Source organism: Vitis riparia, chromosome 17, assembly GCF_004353265.1.
Source record: "Vitis riparia cultivar Riparia Gloire de Montpellier isolate 1030 chromosome 17, EGFV_Vit.rip_1.0, whole genome shotgun sequence".
In the NCBI taxonomy this organism is placed as follows: domain Eukaryota; kingdom Viridiplantae; phylum Streptophyta; class Magnoliopsida; order Vitales; family Vitaceae; genus Vitis; species Vitis riparia.
In genome coordinates this window covers 16,782,035-16,795,957 of record NC_048447.1, presented here as the reverse complement: position 1 = coordinate 16,795,957, position 13,923 = coordinate 16,782,035, and the positions used below count along the sequence as shown (strand labels likewise).

Sequence of the window (13,923 nt, the reverse complement as noted above, 5' to 3'; positions counted from 1 at the left end):
TGCCGATGATGACCTCCAAAAAAATGAGATGTTGTAGCCCTCCTCTTCGAAATAACCATAATGCTGAATCTTTCCCCCACTATCTTAACTCAGAAGGTGCCCTGACCTTCTGTTTTTCTCACCAGCAAAATATCCCCTCTCCCTAGTGCCCTCTTGGGTTCCTTCCCCTTCAGCACCGAAATCCCCTCCATCAGCATGGAAAACACATCCCCCATTATTTCTCTTGCACTTACGAGACCAGCTCACTCCCTTCAGTTTTCAGCTTGCTTCACCACCAAGAATCTATATGGATTCTTGGTGGGCTGCAAGGAACCCAAACCAAGGCCCAAAATGGGCCCACAACATTGCCCAAAACCGATCTGGAGCTTATGGGCCTGAGCCATATAGGATTTGGGTCCCAAAATTACCAAAATTAGTGTTTTACACCGGCTGACTCGATGAACCGGCTGAATCGGATGCCAACCGGTCGAACCGGTTGCAAAAAATTTTGAAAATTTGACAGAATGTTCCTGGAAGAGTGAGGAATCCATGAAAAAAAACGGTGCGCAATTCCGAGTTCGGAAAAGGGAGATATGATCAAAACAAGCCTGAGTGCTCCGAACCTCAACATGCCCCTATAACTCCAACTAAGCTAAAACATCGGGATGACCCTACTTCCTTCCGATAGGGTGATGTGAACGACTAGGAAAATGGCCACAATGACCCTCCAAAATGAACCACATACACACCACAATGGACCACAGACAAGCCCACACGAGGCTCGGACACCGACTAAGCCCAAAAGGGGCCCTAGTGGTGCCATATGAGAACGATGGGTGCAGGTGACACCCACAGGATAAATGTCAGTGTCGAGGGACAAAATTGAGGGTCTACCCTTTTAATTTCCATTGACCTCCTTGAGTAATTTCATTCCATTTTAATTTTTTAGAAACAAAAGTTTGAGTATTATTAGGATTATATTGTAATAATAATGTTTCACAGATTGACATATAACTCTAGGATTTAATTGAGTTGTCATGACTTTATAATACATCCTATAAATTATTGGTATAGTTTGAGCTTCTTCTACAAAATTCATATTTTTTGTTTTAATGTTTAAGGTTAAACTTGAAAGAATACTTGGGTCATTTATATTCATGAAAAAGTTTGGAAAACAATTAAAATAAACGGGACTATTGGCAAGGTTTGAATCAATCATGATAAGGACGGAATTAGTAAATCTTGTTGACCTAGCGTCTCTTAAACAAACAAAAACATGAATATCTAGACCTAAACAAAACAAATGTTTTATGGCAACTTGAACTAATCCTATATGAATATAATTAAATTTATTCTTATGATGATTAATAGTGTTTTGACTAAATAATTGAAGACTTTCTAAATTTTGATTAAGAGATATAGTTTTTTCTTCGGTTTTAATTGAATAATTTTAACTAATTTCGAAATTTCCTTGTTGATATATTGTATTAATTTTCATGTGATAAATTGACCAATTATGTAATTGATTTTCTATTTGTGCTATATTTATTTCTTGACTATTAACAATATTTTGTGCATTATGTAATTGATTTTCTATTTGTGCTATATTTATTTTTTGACTATTAACAATATTTTGTGCAAGTGATGTGTATGCAGAATTATTTGATAAAGATGCAGAACTATCATTAGACTTAAGAGATCTGGAAGAACTACTTGTTCCAACTCATAATACCACTCGTTTCTCAAGCAGAAGAACGTGACTCTGATACCATTTGAAATCTTGCAGTGTTGGACATTTAAGATTATTAAGGATTTCAGAAGTTCTTTTATTGAAAATAAACTGGATCTCCTATAAAATATTTTGTTATTGCAAATATTAATATATCGACGGATTTAAAGAATTAAAATAAAATAAGTGGTTAAAAGAGGGGAAATACAAACGGAAAAAATAAAAAGATGAAGATTATATTTGGTTTTCGGATAATGTCAATAAAAGAAAAAATATTAAAAAAATAATTTTTTTGTATTTGATTTTAACATAAAAATAAGAGAAAAAATCAAATATAATTAAAATTATATATATTTTAAAATTATTTAATATTTAGTTATTTACATAACAAATAAAAGATAAATAAAATAAATTTAAAACAATGTATGAAATAATTTATTAATTTTAAATTTGTTATTTATTTATTTTTTCTTACATGTTCCTCGTATTATTTTTGAGGTGGAAATGTTTTGAAAATCAACGAGATTTGACGTGAGAAATGGTTCATGGCCTTTTTTCTTTTTCTTTTTTGTTTTCTTTTTTTTGTGCACGGAGCAAGTGAAATGCATATCCAGCTGTTTCGTGACCTTTCTATACGACCAACCATCACTTTCCTGACTTTTTCTACGGGGAGAATTGTGTTTTGGGCCGAGCTGGGCCCAAAAATTAATAAAAGATCCTCCAAACACCTATAATTGATTGTAAGGATATAAGGTTGGAAAAGACAAAAATATCCCTTTTTACTTACACTCATCATTTTGTCTTTATACCACCACTCTTTACATGCCCCACCATAAAATTCTCATTTATTTAATCATTTTTTTATTTTTTATTATTTTTTAAATTCCTTTAAAAATAATTGAAAAATCAGCATTATTTTCTATTTTTAAATTATAAATAAATAAAAATCATATTAATGATTCAAAAATTATTTTGGAACATACTTTTGAAAAAAATATTAATTTAAATGAATAAAAATTATTTTTTACATTTTACAAGTAAATAATTTAATGATTAAAACACTATTTAAAATAAATATATTTACTATTTTTTTCTTTTATACTAAAAAGTATTTTAAAGTTTATTTTTTTTATTATTATAAAATAAAAAGTTTAAAGTTTTTTTTTAATCTTTTTCTTTCCATATTTTAATAATTTTTTGAACATAGACTTTTGTAATAAGTTATATAAATGTTCCAAATTTGTTTATTAAGGAATTTTTTTAATGATTTGAATTAATTGAAAATTTATTGAAATGAGAAAAAAGAAAAAGAGAGAAAGAGGATAGATGAAGAGTTTTTATTTTAAATATCCAACTAAAATGTTTTCGTATTTAAAAATGGATTATATCAATACATAGTATAGTATAGATTGATTTTTTTCTCATACAAAAGGGTTAAATGATATGTTTACTCATTTTAAATAAAAACAAGTAGTTAAAAATTATATAGATTATGTATGAGTTTGGTTTTAAAATATTTTTTCTAGTTTTTATTATTTTTTATTTTTAAAAATTATTTTTATTTTCTATATTGTCTTTTTTTAAAATACATTTAATTAAAAAAATGAAAAATATTTTTAAAAATGAAAATTGAAGACCTTGTTTAATACTAAGATAATAAAAAGAATTAAATTTCATTTATTAATTATTCTTTTTTATTTTTAAAATATAATATGTTCACAATTAAATAAAGAAATTGGTCAATTGTATATTTTTTTCACAAAAATGTAATATGTTCATAAAAAAATTGGATTGAAGTTTTTCGTCATTTTTTTAATCAAACTACTAGAATTATGTTTAATACATATATAGGCATATATGTACTACAGGGATATGAAATTTGTGTCACTATACAAGAGTATTTACTAACTGTATAAGGAAAATGTACTAAGTGCACAAGTAGTGTATAAGATTACCATTTATAAAAAATTTCAATCTATTTTGAACCACTCCTTTATTTTCCTTGTAACCCACAAATTGCATACTCATGTCATGCACTTTATTTAACTCCCATATGGAAATTCCAATACTTTTCCCAGTAATGATGTTTGGGAAAAAAAAAACTAACCCTAATTCATCAATCCTTTTATTAGTTTAACCATTAGAAATATGGTTAACACACCTACATGGACACATTACTTAGGATAGATATATTGTACAATGATATTACACTAATTGTACAAGGGAAATGTACTAAGTGTACAAGGAAAATGTACTAAGTGTACAAGGGTGTACAAGGTTACCATCTATAAAAAAATTTAATCGATTTTGAATCACTTTTTCATTTTCCTTGTCACCCATAGATTGCATACCTATGTCATGCAATTTATTTAACTTTCACATGGAAATTTCGATTCTTTTCTTAGTAATAATGTCTGGGAAAAAAAATTTAATCCTAATTCATCCACCATTTTGTTAGCCAAACCATTAGAAATAAGATTAATATACTTACGTGGACACACAACTTAAGAGGGATATATTGCACCATTATACAATAATGTTACACTAACTGTACAAGGGAAATGTACTAACTGTACAAGGGAAATGTACTAACTGTACAAGGGAAATATACTAAGTGTACAAGAGTGTACAAGGCTACCATTTGTGAAAGATTTTAGTTAATTTTGAATCATTTCTTTATTTTTTTTGTTACCCATAAATTGTTTATGAAATTTGCACTATTATATAAGGGTGTTACACTAACTATAAAAGAGTATTCCACTCACTATATAAAGCAATGTACTAACTGTATGGGGTAAATGTACTAATTATACAAGGGTAAGGTTATCCTTTATGCAAGATTTTAATCAATTCTGAACTTTTTTTTTTATTGTCACCTAAGGATTGAACACTTTTCCCTCACACATTCCTTCACCTAAAAATTGTTTTAATTTTAAATTTTAAATTTCATCATCCAAAATTTGTAATTGCATATTTCATTTAAGTAGTTTTAACAATATTTTTTCTTACTACATTTACATCCTATATAAAGGAAAATTAACCATAATATTTAGGTATTACATTTTTTTTTGTGAAATCAAATTAATATAAATGGATAACACATTAATGTCATTGTTTCAAATAACTTAAGACAATATAAACAACATATAATAACTGTTGAGAAAAAATTATGAATATTTTTTACCAAACTATGTCATTTAGATCTTCTCTACCAAAATTAAAACATAGGAAATAAAATTAAAATTAATTACATTTAAAGTGTTTATTACAAGTAAACCGAATGAAATATATATTTTTACTATTTTACCTTTATAAACATAATGTTAGTAGATATTAAAAAAATCATATTTAAATAGAATTAAAAAATATAAAAAATTATCTTTGTAACATTTGTAATTTTTTTTATAAAAAATCATTAATTTAAATTATCAAGTTAATTTAAAATAATTTTTTTTGTTGTAATTATAGTTTTGAAGATTCTACGATTTTTATATTATTACTTTTAATTTATTTTCTTTGATTTTTTATTTTAAATTTCATCTAAACTTGTTTTTTCTTACGTTTATATGTTTTCTATTATATCCTTATTTAAAGTGATTTTCATCTAATTTGTGTTCCATTATATTCTCTTTTCAATTTTAATGTGTTGTTATGCCTCTTTACATAACAAAAGATTTTTTTATTTTTCATCTACAAAACTTTATACAAAAGATATCATGTACGAGGAAAAAAAAATAAAAAAAGAGATAATTATGATATAATTTACATACACATCTCTTAATATGATACATTTGTTTGACTTAATGACATTATTCTTTAATAATTTAAACCATGTCAAGTCCACATCTATTTTAGATTTAAAAGGGCATTTGAATATTTTTCAAATTATTAAGTTATAATACATCATTCAATTAAAAATTAATTATCACCATTAGTTAAAAAATGATCATGTTACAAAATAATATATTAAAACAATATCAATGTATTGTCCAAAAAATAGAGAAAATATTCAAATAATTGTCTACAACCTTAAAGATATTTATATATATATTGGATAAAAAAGAATAATAATATTTTTTAAGGTGTTTAAAAAATATTTATTATATATTTTGTAAGTTTAAAAAAAAAATTATGAGGTATTTAAAAAATATTTACTTTAAAAATATAGTAATAATCCTTTTCAACCATTGATTTCCAATATTTAATTTATTAGGCATGGTTTTTGGGAGAAAAATAATTGATGAAAATAGTAACACTTGTCTAGAAAAGAATTAATTTACATGTCCCACCAATTAATATGTGAGAGAAAAAGATAAGGTGAATGATGAAAGAGAGAGGGAAAAAAAGAAGGAAAGAGAGTAGGAAATTAGTTGTTTTCTTTTTCTTTTTGACAATAAAGGGCATTTTCGGAAAATTGAATGTTTCATATCCTTCTTTTCAATTTGTAAACTTTCTTTAGGTGTTGGGCTTAAATATGAAACTTATGAGGATCTTTTATTAATTTTTGGGCCCAACTGGGCCCAAAACACAATTCTCCCTTTTCTACGCTACCAAACATGACTTTTCCAAATTCCTATAAGACGCTATTAGTCACTTTATTTAATTATTTTTGCATATATAGGCCTTTCTTATCAAATATTATCTTTATATTTGGATATTTTAAAAATGGGATTGATTGAGAGGGACTTGTGACACTTGTCAATCAATGAAAATTTCATTGACGTTCTGGTATTCGGCAGCGTCAGCACCCATGTATCGTCTTACGGCTTTGCGAAGACCCGAACTATGAATCCTGTGATCTCATTAGGAAAATTTTAATTTGAATAAGTTAGAAAGTGAAGGAAAATACAACTTTTGAATTTTCCCTCTAAAGTAAGACTTTCTATGATTGACAATTTTATCCCATCAATTGATAGATGTTCAATTGAATATATTTTCTATATTTTCTTTTAATTTTTAAAATAAAAAAACTATATAAAAATACAATATTTTATATTAAAGTTATTATTATTATTATTTTATTTTTATTTTTAAAAAGAAAAAGTATTCGAACTCTTAATGTACATTTTTTACTTACAAGAATAATGGCATGCATTTGATAATAAAAAAATAATCCCGTTAATTTCTTGAAAAGTTAATTACTTAAAATAATGAAATGATTTCTAAATTTATAAATGTAACATTTTTTATATTTTTTCCTGAAAAATAATTTATCTTTTTAAAAAATATTATTTTATAAGAAAATAACAAAAACATTTTTATTAAAACTAGACAAAAAAAATGATAAAGTGTTGAATTTTTAAAATTAAATTTTCAAATACCCTTTTAATTAAATAATTATTTTTTAAATTATTTTCTTCTTTATTAAAAAAGTCAAATTTGAGAATACCACGTCAAATCCATTATCTTCACTTTGTTGGAATAATTAAATTTAAGAAAAGCAAAATATGAAAACATCAATTTGACTTCTTCTTTTTTTTTCAAATTCAATAAAAAAAAGGCACAAATATCAATGGTTGAAAATGATTTCAAGAGGTTTCATCCATCTATTTTTTTTAAGAATGTCACATTCAAAATCATATATTCAAAATCAAAGTGGCTTGATTGACCAGCTTTTAATTCATAACAAAAAAATACCGAGTCAATAAGATTAAGGTGATGTTCGTTTTATTCATTTATTTAAAAATAAATAAATATTTTAATATTTTATTTTTATTAAATATTAAAAAATAAAAAAAATGGGTATATCATTTTTTAGTATTAAAAAAAAGCAAATATTTAAATTTTTTTATTTCGTCCAAAATTTAATAAAAAGCAAAACACGTTGGCGAGAACTAGACTTGATTTGAAATTTAGACATGTATTCAAAAGGCCAGTGAGAAAAATTGAGGTGGTTGAACTTCATGAGAGGAACGCGGAGTCAGATGTGAACATAATTAAGGTATGAAGTACGATATGCGGTGAAATTGATGTTCTCTTCCACGGCGGCCGTCTCTCCTTTTGTGAGAGTTTTCAATCTGTCTCTCCTTTTGTGAGAGTTTTCATTTTGTCTCTCCCCTTGTGAGAGTTTCTGCTTTTTTTCTCCTATCATTTGTTCATTCTGTGAAGGGCGTGCTTACTTCTATTATGGATTATCGGCTGGAAAATCTCTCACTCTCAGTTGATGAGGAGGAGGAACTTGTTCTTGATACGGGTGAGGATGGGAGCACTACTCAGTCTTTTGATCTATGCCTCATTGGAAGGTTTCTCACTGATCGGATGATCAATTTTAATGCTATGAAACATCGCCTTGCCAGCGTTTGGAGACCCGGAAAAGGTATCTGTATCAAAGAAATCAACAAACAACTTTTCCTTTTCCAATTCTTCCATATTGTTGATTTGAAGAGAGTTCTTGAGGGAGGTCCATGGACTTTTGACAACCACCTACTCATTCTCCACCATCTAAAACAAGGTGCAATTCCAACTGCTATACCTTTATTTCATGTTATGTTTTGGATTCAAGTATATGATATTCCAGTGGGGTCTATGTCTCTTAATGTTGGTAAGCAACTTGGCAACTTTATTGGAAAATTTGTTGACTACGATATAAATAACAATGCTGGCCTGTGGAGAAATTTCATGCGTATTAGAGTTCTTCTGGATGTGAGGCAGCCATTAAAAAGGTGGAAGAAAATTCGAAAACCTCAGGGGGAGTGGTCCTTGGTTCACTTCAAATATGAACGGCTGAGCACTTTCTGTTATCTTTGTGGCATGTTAGGGCATTCAGAAAAATTTTGTGATAAACTTTTCTCTATAACTGATGGTGATATCAAAAGAGAATGGAGTCCGGATCTTCGTGTTCCAACGAGAAGAGGTTCTGAATATGGTGGAGAGCGATGGTTGCGGGAAACAATGGAGAATTCTACGCATGCAGACGATTCCGGGTATGGTAATATTGCTAGGGGATCAGGATATGGATCTGATTTTTCCATTCAAGGAGTAATCAGCTCCGAGTCTGGTGGGATCAAGGATTTTCAAACTGCTAACAGATTGCCGCAAATATTGCATGGATTACAAACTTTTCCCACGTGCACTACCAAGCCATCTAGTTCCTCTCATGCAGAGGGTCACGTGATTACTTCAGGAGGTGATAATATGGGCTTTAAGGAAAATGGGCTGGAGATTGTGGAGGATAAAAACGCAGAAGGGCCGAGCTATTTTTTTAAGCCATTCAGATAGCATGGCTATTGATTCTGGAGAACAGGCCACTGTGAGTCAAGTTGCAGTGGCTGCTAACAGGGTGCTGGAAACAAGCTCCACTACCAACATTTCATTGGCGGGACCTGGTAACCAGGCCTGCCAACAGCCATGATAGGCATTAGTTGGAACTGTCGAGGGCTGGGCAACCCTCGAACAGTTCTAGCTCTATGTGAGATCAACAAATCTCGCAAGCCTGATTTTATTTTTCTTATTGAAACTCTTGTACATTCAGCACAAGTTGAGAAGTTGAAGTCTAAGCTGGGTTTTGAAGGTGCTTTCTGTGTTGATCGTGTGGGGCGTGGAGGAGGTTTAGCTTTTCTTTGGAGGAAGGCAGGGATGTTTTCTTTGTTGAGTTACTCTCAATCACATATAGATATGGAAGTCTCAGAGGAGGATGGTCTTCGGTGGAGAGTTACTGGTTTCTATGGTTTCCCGGATAGAAGCCAACGACATTTGTCTTGGAATCTTCTTCGGTCTCTCTATTCTGCTTCCTCTCTTCCATGGTGTTGTTTGGGTGACTTCAATGATATTGTCTGTAATGAAGAAAAAAAAGGCAGTGTCCCACATCCTCCATGGTTAATTAGAGGTTTTTGTGAAGCTCTTTCAGACTGTCAACTTCAAGATCTTCCTCTCAAGGGGTATCCTTTCACTGGGAAAGAGGTCGTGGGTCAAGTCACTGGGTTGAGGAGCGTCTTGATCGGGCTTTAGTAAATGTATCTTGGCTTAATCTTTTTTCTAATGCAAAGCTAAATAATTTAGTAGCTCCTGTCTCTGATCACTCCCCAATTGAGTTGAATACGGTGGACAAGTTTTCTTGTGTTTATAAACACAGGTTTCGGTTTGAGAATGGATGGCTCAAGGAGGATGGACTGGATTTTGTAGTGTCAAATGCATGGAGATCTCCTCATGCTGAGAGCCTGATAGACAAAATTCATACTTGCTCTTTTGCTTTAAAAGAGTGGGGCCGGGAACATGCTTTCAAGTTTAAGAATAAAATATCCCATTACAAAAGGTGTATTGAGCAATATAGGGACAAGGATGGGCCTACGAACAGTCAAGTTTTAAAAGCTTATAAAACTGCTTTATCTAATGTTCTTATGCAAGAAGAGTTTTTCTGGAAACAGAGGGCAAAAAGTCATTGGTTGCAGGGGGGAGACATGAATACACGTTATTTTCATGCAGTGGCTAGTGCAAGGAAGAGAGCCAATAAAATTAATAAATTGCAGGATGACATGGGGACCTGGTGGGAGGATCAACCTAATCTGTGCCGGGTGGCCTTATCATATTTTAAAACTCTTTTTGCTATGGAAAGAAATGTTTCTCTACCGGATTTAAGCTATGTGGACAGTAGGGTAACTGCGGCTCATAATGCAAACTTGCTATCTTCTTTTCTTTTGAAGAATTCTCAATTGCAGTTCAACAAATGCATCCTGACAAGTCACCAGGACCGGATGGTTTCAATCCTGCTTTCTTTCAGCATTTTTGGCCTCTTATTGGCAAGGATATTTTTCATGCTTGCTCTTCTTGGTTAAACAACAATGAGTTTCCAGCTTCGTTAAATGAGACTATCATTGTTTTGATTCCAAAAAATGATAATCCTGTCTCAATGAGGGATCTTCGGCCTATTGCTCTCTGTAATGTCCTTTACAAAATTATAGCAAAGGTACTGGCCAATCGGTTGAAAGTTTTCCTTCCTGTTTTAATTGATGAATCTCAATCAGCTTTTGTTCCTGGTAGGGCTATCACAGACAATGTGGTAGTTGCCTTTGAGCTTATTCATTACATGAAAAGAAAAACTCATGGCAAGGTTGGGGATGTGGCTCTCAAAATTGACATCAGCAAGGCTTATGATAGAATACGTTGGGACTATCTCAAAGCTATCATGTTGAGAATGGGCTTTGATTCCAAGTGGGTGGAGTGGATAATGTTGTGTGTCTCTACTGTTTCCTATTCTGTCTCTGTGAATGGTGAGCTGGTTGGGCCATTTTCTCCTGGGCGCGGGCTAAGACAAGGAGACCCTCTGTCGCCATATTTATTTATTATTTGTGCAGAAGGTTTGTCTTCCCTCATTAAGCAGGCAGAGAGGCGGGGTGCTATTCATGGTTGTAGGATTTGTAGAGGTGCTCCTAGGATCTCACATCTTTTATTTGCCGATGATAGTTTCTTTTTCTTTAGAGCTGATGCAGTAGAGAGTTCAACCATGCACACTATTTTTGCTAAGTATGAATCTGATTCGGGGCAAGCTATTAATTTTCAAAAATCAGGTATCTTTTTTAGTAGAAATGTCTCATCTTTGGATAGAGATTTTATCTCTAATATTCTTGGTGTTTCCACTCCTCTTAACACTGGAAGATATCTTGGGCTTCCCTCTTTGATTGGCAAAAGTAAAAGAGCTGTGTTTGGTTTTCTTCGTGATAGATTGTGGCGGCGTTTACAAGGATGGCAGAGTAAGTTGCTCTCTCAGGCAGGTAAGGAAATCTTGATCAAGGCAGTTGGTCAGGCTATTCCTTCATATTGTATGAGCACTTTTTATTGCCTATTTCTCTAAGTGAAGAGCTACAAAAAATGATGAACTCTTTCTGGTGGGGCCCGAAGTCCGATGGAGGAAGGCGTATTAATTGGCTCAGTTGGGATAAATTATGCCTTCGGAAAGAAGAAGGTGGTCTGGGTTTTCGTAATCTCCGTGATTTCAACCTAGCCATGCTAGGCAAACAAGGGTGGAACTTGATCACTAAACCAGACTCTCTTATTGCTAGACTCCTCAAAGCTAGATATTACCGTTCTGGAGATTTTCTTTCAGCCCGTCTGGGCCATAATCCAAGTTTTACTTGGAAAGGATATGGAGTTCTCGAGCCATTCTCTCAAAGGGTAGTAGGTGGAGAATTGGAGATGGTTGTAGTATTGATGTGTGGCACAACCCTTGGCTTAGGGATGCGGAAAACTTTAAAGTTGAAACTCCTATTATTCATGACTTAGCTCACTTAAAAGTTCATGATCTCTGGATCCACGGCTGTAAGGAGTGGGATGTGGAATTACTTGGGGAGATATTCTCACCTAGGGATGCTCAAGCCATTGCTAGTATTCCTTTGAGCTTGAAGTCTCCACCTGATTCGCTCATTTGGCATTGGGACAATCATGGAAACTACACGGTGAAATCAGGGTATCGTATAGCGAGATGGCTTTCCTTGCATGGTAATTTGCCTTCACGGCCTGTAGCATGGAATATGCTATGGATTTGTCTATCCCACCAAAGATAAAATTATGTCTATGGCGTGCTTGCAAAGGATGTCTACCTACCAGGTCTGCTCTATGTGCACGAGGTATGCCTGTGACTGATACGTGTGTACTCTGTGGAGGACATGAAGAGGATTTAATGCATCTTTTTCTCTCCTGTCCGTTTGCTCTTTCATGTTGGTCACAAGTTGACTTGATTCCCTCAGTTAATGGTGTCTCTTCTTTTCTTGACTGGTTTTTCATGTTCCTCACTAATGTTGATAAAGAAGTGGTGGGGCGTGTTGGGTCTATCATTTGGGGTATATGGAGGCAAAGAAACTCATTGTTATGGAATAATAGTGCCTCATCTCCTACTCAAACAGTCTCTGCTAGCTTATCGTTCCTAAAAGACTGGTTAGATGCAAGATTGGGTTCTGATCAAAAGTTTTCTAATGGAAATGCCAACACTCAAGTCAAATGGAGTAAACCTTCCCCGGGAATGTTGAAATGTAATGTGGATGCAGCGATTTTCTCAGAACATCAAACCATCGGGCTGGGTGTGATTCTACGAAATGAATTCGGCTCTGTTGTTGGTTGCTACTCTAAGGTTGTTAATGGTGTGAGTTCTCCTATGGAGGCTGAAGCTTTGGGGTTACGTGAAGCTGCAAGATGGCTATTGGAGCTGCGTGCTTCAAATGTTATAGTAGAATTGGACGCTAAAGGTGTTTATGATGCATTTTACTCTAAAGCACTTGATAGGTCTGAATTTGGCATGCTTATTCAAGACTGTAGATCTCTATTTTTAGATCAAAGTTTTACTCTATGTCATGTGAAAAGGCAAGCTAATGCTGCTGCTGATGCTCTTGCAAAAGCAGCAAGCTCTTTTGCTAGCCCAAGTTTTGGCGGGATGCTCCACCTCTATTAGGAGCTATCTTAGCCTCTGATGTTTCTATTTCTTCTCATTAATAAGATCTATCATTATTTCAAAAAAAAAAAAAAAAAGTACGATATGCGGTTTGCTTGAGCCATTTGGCGTTCTAGAATTGACCGCTAGAGCCCAGGTCTCTTCTTGAAAGCGTGTCAACCCTGGCACCACCTCGTTCGGATATTTTGTGCGGTCTTCCTATTTTTCATAACATTTTAATAAATATAGTATTAATTATATGGTCCCACTAAAACAATTATATAAAAAATATAAATTAATTTAAATCCAATACATATTTAGATTTTTTTATTAAATAAAAAAAATTAAAATATATGACTTTTTCCCTTTCATTTATCAACCGGTTATTTGCCTAAGGTCACCTGAATTTCACCTAATCTCCCATTCAACACGGCACAATGGACTGAGCAATAAGATCGAGGTTAATTTAAATCATTGAATTTTCTGGCTACAGTCTGTGTTTGACTTCGCCGAAAATTGTGATACTTTTTTCTCGTTTTCAATGTATCTGACGTCTTGCTATTTGTCCCCTTTCTACGTTGTCTTTGTTTTTACCTAGGCTTCTCCAAATAGCCTGGTGGCACTTTCCCATGTGCTCAAATTTATGCTTACATTCAAACCTGTTTAACCGAGATATTTAAATTTTTAATATTATCCTTGGAAAAAAGAAGTATAAAATTACAATATATTATTAATAAAGTAAAAAAATCAGACCCTGATTGTTGTTGCACTAAATTTTTATTTATTTATTTATATAATATTTTTTAATTCTTATATTATTTTTAGGTATACCTGTCATCTCCTAAATGATAAGAAATTT

General features: G+C 32.2%; 2 protein-coding genes across 2 annotated transcripts; both read left to right on the top strand.

The window, feature by feature from the left end:
* The first annotated feature begins 7,784 nt into the window (after positions 1-7,784).
* LOC117904165 lies at positions 7,785-8,926 on the top strand. The gene has a single exon (XM_034816678.1). It carries the CDS (start codon positions 7,835-7,837, stop codon positions 8,924-8,926), a length of 1,092 nt encoding a protein of 363 aa, XP_034672569.1. The 5' UTR covers positions 7,785-7,834.
* A 3,343-nt stretch (positions 8,927-12,269) lies between these two features.
* Positions 12,270-13,085, top strand: LOC117904164. Its single transcript, XM_034816677.1, has one exon. The coding sequence runs from the start codon at positions 12,270-12,272 to the stop codon at positions 13,083-13,085; it is 816 nt and encodes a 271-aa protein (XP_034672568.1).
* Positions 13,086-13,923: the final 838 nt, after the last annotated feature.